This window comes from Parasteatoda tepidariorum, chromosome 9, assembly GCF_043381705.1.
Source record: "Parasteatoda tepidariorum isolate YZ-2023 chromosome 9, CAS_Ptep_4.0, whole genome shotgun sequence".
Lineage (NCBI taxonomy): Eukaryota > Metazoa > Arthropoda > Arachnida > Araneae > Theridiidae > Parasteatoda > Parasteatoda tepidariorum.
This window is the reverse complement of record NC_092212.1, coordinates 84,372,622-84,374,472: the sequence shown is the minus strand read 5'-3', so window position 1 is coordinate 84,374,472 and position 1,851 is coordinate 84,372,622. Positions and strand designations below refer to the sequence as shown.

The 1,851-nt window shown below is 38.6% G+C and overlaps 1 protein-coding gene across 1 annotated transcript; it reads right to left on the bottom strand.

The window, feature by feature from the left end:
* Window positions 1-248: 248 nt before the first annotated feature.
* LOC139426587 (uncharacterized) lies at window positions 249-1,493 on the bottom strand. Its single transcript, XM_071185891.1, has one exon. The coding sequence runs from the start codon at window positions 1,491-1,493 to the stop codon at window positions 249-251; it is 1,245 nt and encodes a 414-aa protein (XP_071041992.1).
* Window positions 1,494-1,851: the final 358 nt, after the last annotated feature.

The window sequence follows — 1,851 nt, the reverse complement described above, 5'->3', positions numbered from 1 at the left end:
TCTTTCCTTACTCTGTTTTTTAGATTTAAAATCTATAAATATGAAGATGCAGAGTATAACCAGGGGTTTGTTTAGAAGAAATTTGGATCCGTTAATGGACCCTTTACAAAATAAAACGGATCTTTCACAAAATATTTTAACTCAAAAACGGACCCTTCACAAAATGAATTTTCTTTTAATTGGACCCTTCACAAATTTGTTTATCTTCATTATGTGGTGGTACTTATTCCTCTTGGCCCAGAACAAGGTTAGACCAAGTCCAGGAGACCGTTTACCGACAGAAAATCAAACACCATCTGCGGATCCTCTAAAATAAAATTTTTCTCCGGTCCCATACAGGTCAGCAAATGATCAGGTGAAGCCTGGTGAGCACTGCATTTTAGGCATACAGGAAACGTCTTTTGACCCTGAACAAATGTTAGTCCGCGGGTATGACCAGTGATTAGTCCTGTGATAGCTGTCTGTAGTTTACTATCACCTTTTAGCTCCAGGGCAGCCCCAGGACTATTTTGTTGATACCATTCACGACTAGGTGGAATCCTCCAAGTCCTATTATTGTCGGCTTTTACTTTTGCATAGATTTCATTGTATGTTAGAAGGCCACTACTATCTATGGGATCATTGGAGCCCTCCTTGGCCAGTTCATCGGCCAGATCATTAAAGTGAAGGTTCACGTGGGAGGGGATCCACTGAAGATGTATATCATTGTGATAAGTGTAAGTCATCAAATTATCGATGATATTTAGGCCAATTCTGTCACTGATGTTTTGCCAATTACTCAGGTATTGAACTGAGCTCTTACTATCCGTGAAAATCCAGATATTTTCTGCACTCTCAATGGAAATCTTGTGTTCTAGAGCCCCGTTTATGGCGATTAGTTCTGATCTGAAAACTGAACAATGGTTTGGGTTACGCCTTTTAATTTTTGTAACGTCATCTTGGTTTTTTATGACAACACCACTATCAGTGTTGCCATTATCAAATTTACTTCCATCCGTGAAAATATGTACTGCTTCATTTGGGGTGTTGTGGATTGTCTCCAGTGCCAACTGTCTAAGAAGTTCTGGATGCTGATTTTTCTTACTACTGGAGGCCAAAAGTTCCTCGTGAAAGAAAACCCTCGGAAGGTCTTTCAGTGGGTCTATATTTGGATCTATCGAACAGTGTTCTATGTCAGGGAACAGCAGATTCAATTTACCTGCCCTGCAAAAGGGACTGTCTCTTTTTAATCTCTGGACATCTGTCCAATTCATCAAGTAGGTAGAAGTACGATGTTGGTCTCCATAGCTGTATAGCTTGCTGTAATATTTTGCGGTGCTAGAAGTCCATCTCATAAACAATGGTTGGAGAGTAGCCTCGTATAGAACAATCTCATTAGGACAGCTATTACGTAAGCCTGTAATGATCCGTGCAGCACTCAGCTGTATCCTTTCAAGCATTTTTAAATTACCAGCAGAAGCTGTCAGTAAAATCTGGAATCCATATTCCAGCATTGATCTAATAAAGGAAGTGTAAGTTGTCCTTAGGGTATTGGCATCTGCTCCCCAGTCATCATTATTGTTTTGTTAATCGAATAAACCCTTCCCAGGGCAGAAAACAAGAAAGATGTAAACGAAAAAAGTTTTGTCTTCGGCAGACGATTCTTCCATTATTCGTCCGAAATGAATATTCTGCGTTCAGCAGTATAGGCTAAATATTTGTATGTTGCATCTCTAATTTAAAAGCAGCAATTGCTGTCCATTTTTGAAAATTTAATTTTCCTTAATTATAATTTTACAGTGCTGAGCATAATCTTATATCTATTTACAATTTAAAAACTCCTTGAAAAAGTTTTTTTGCAATAACCGAACC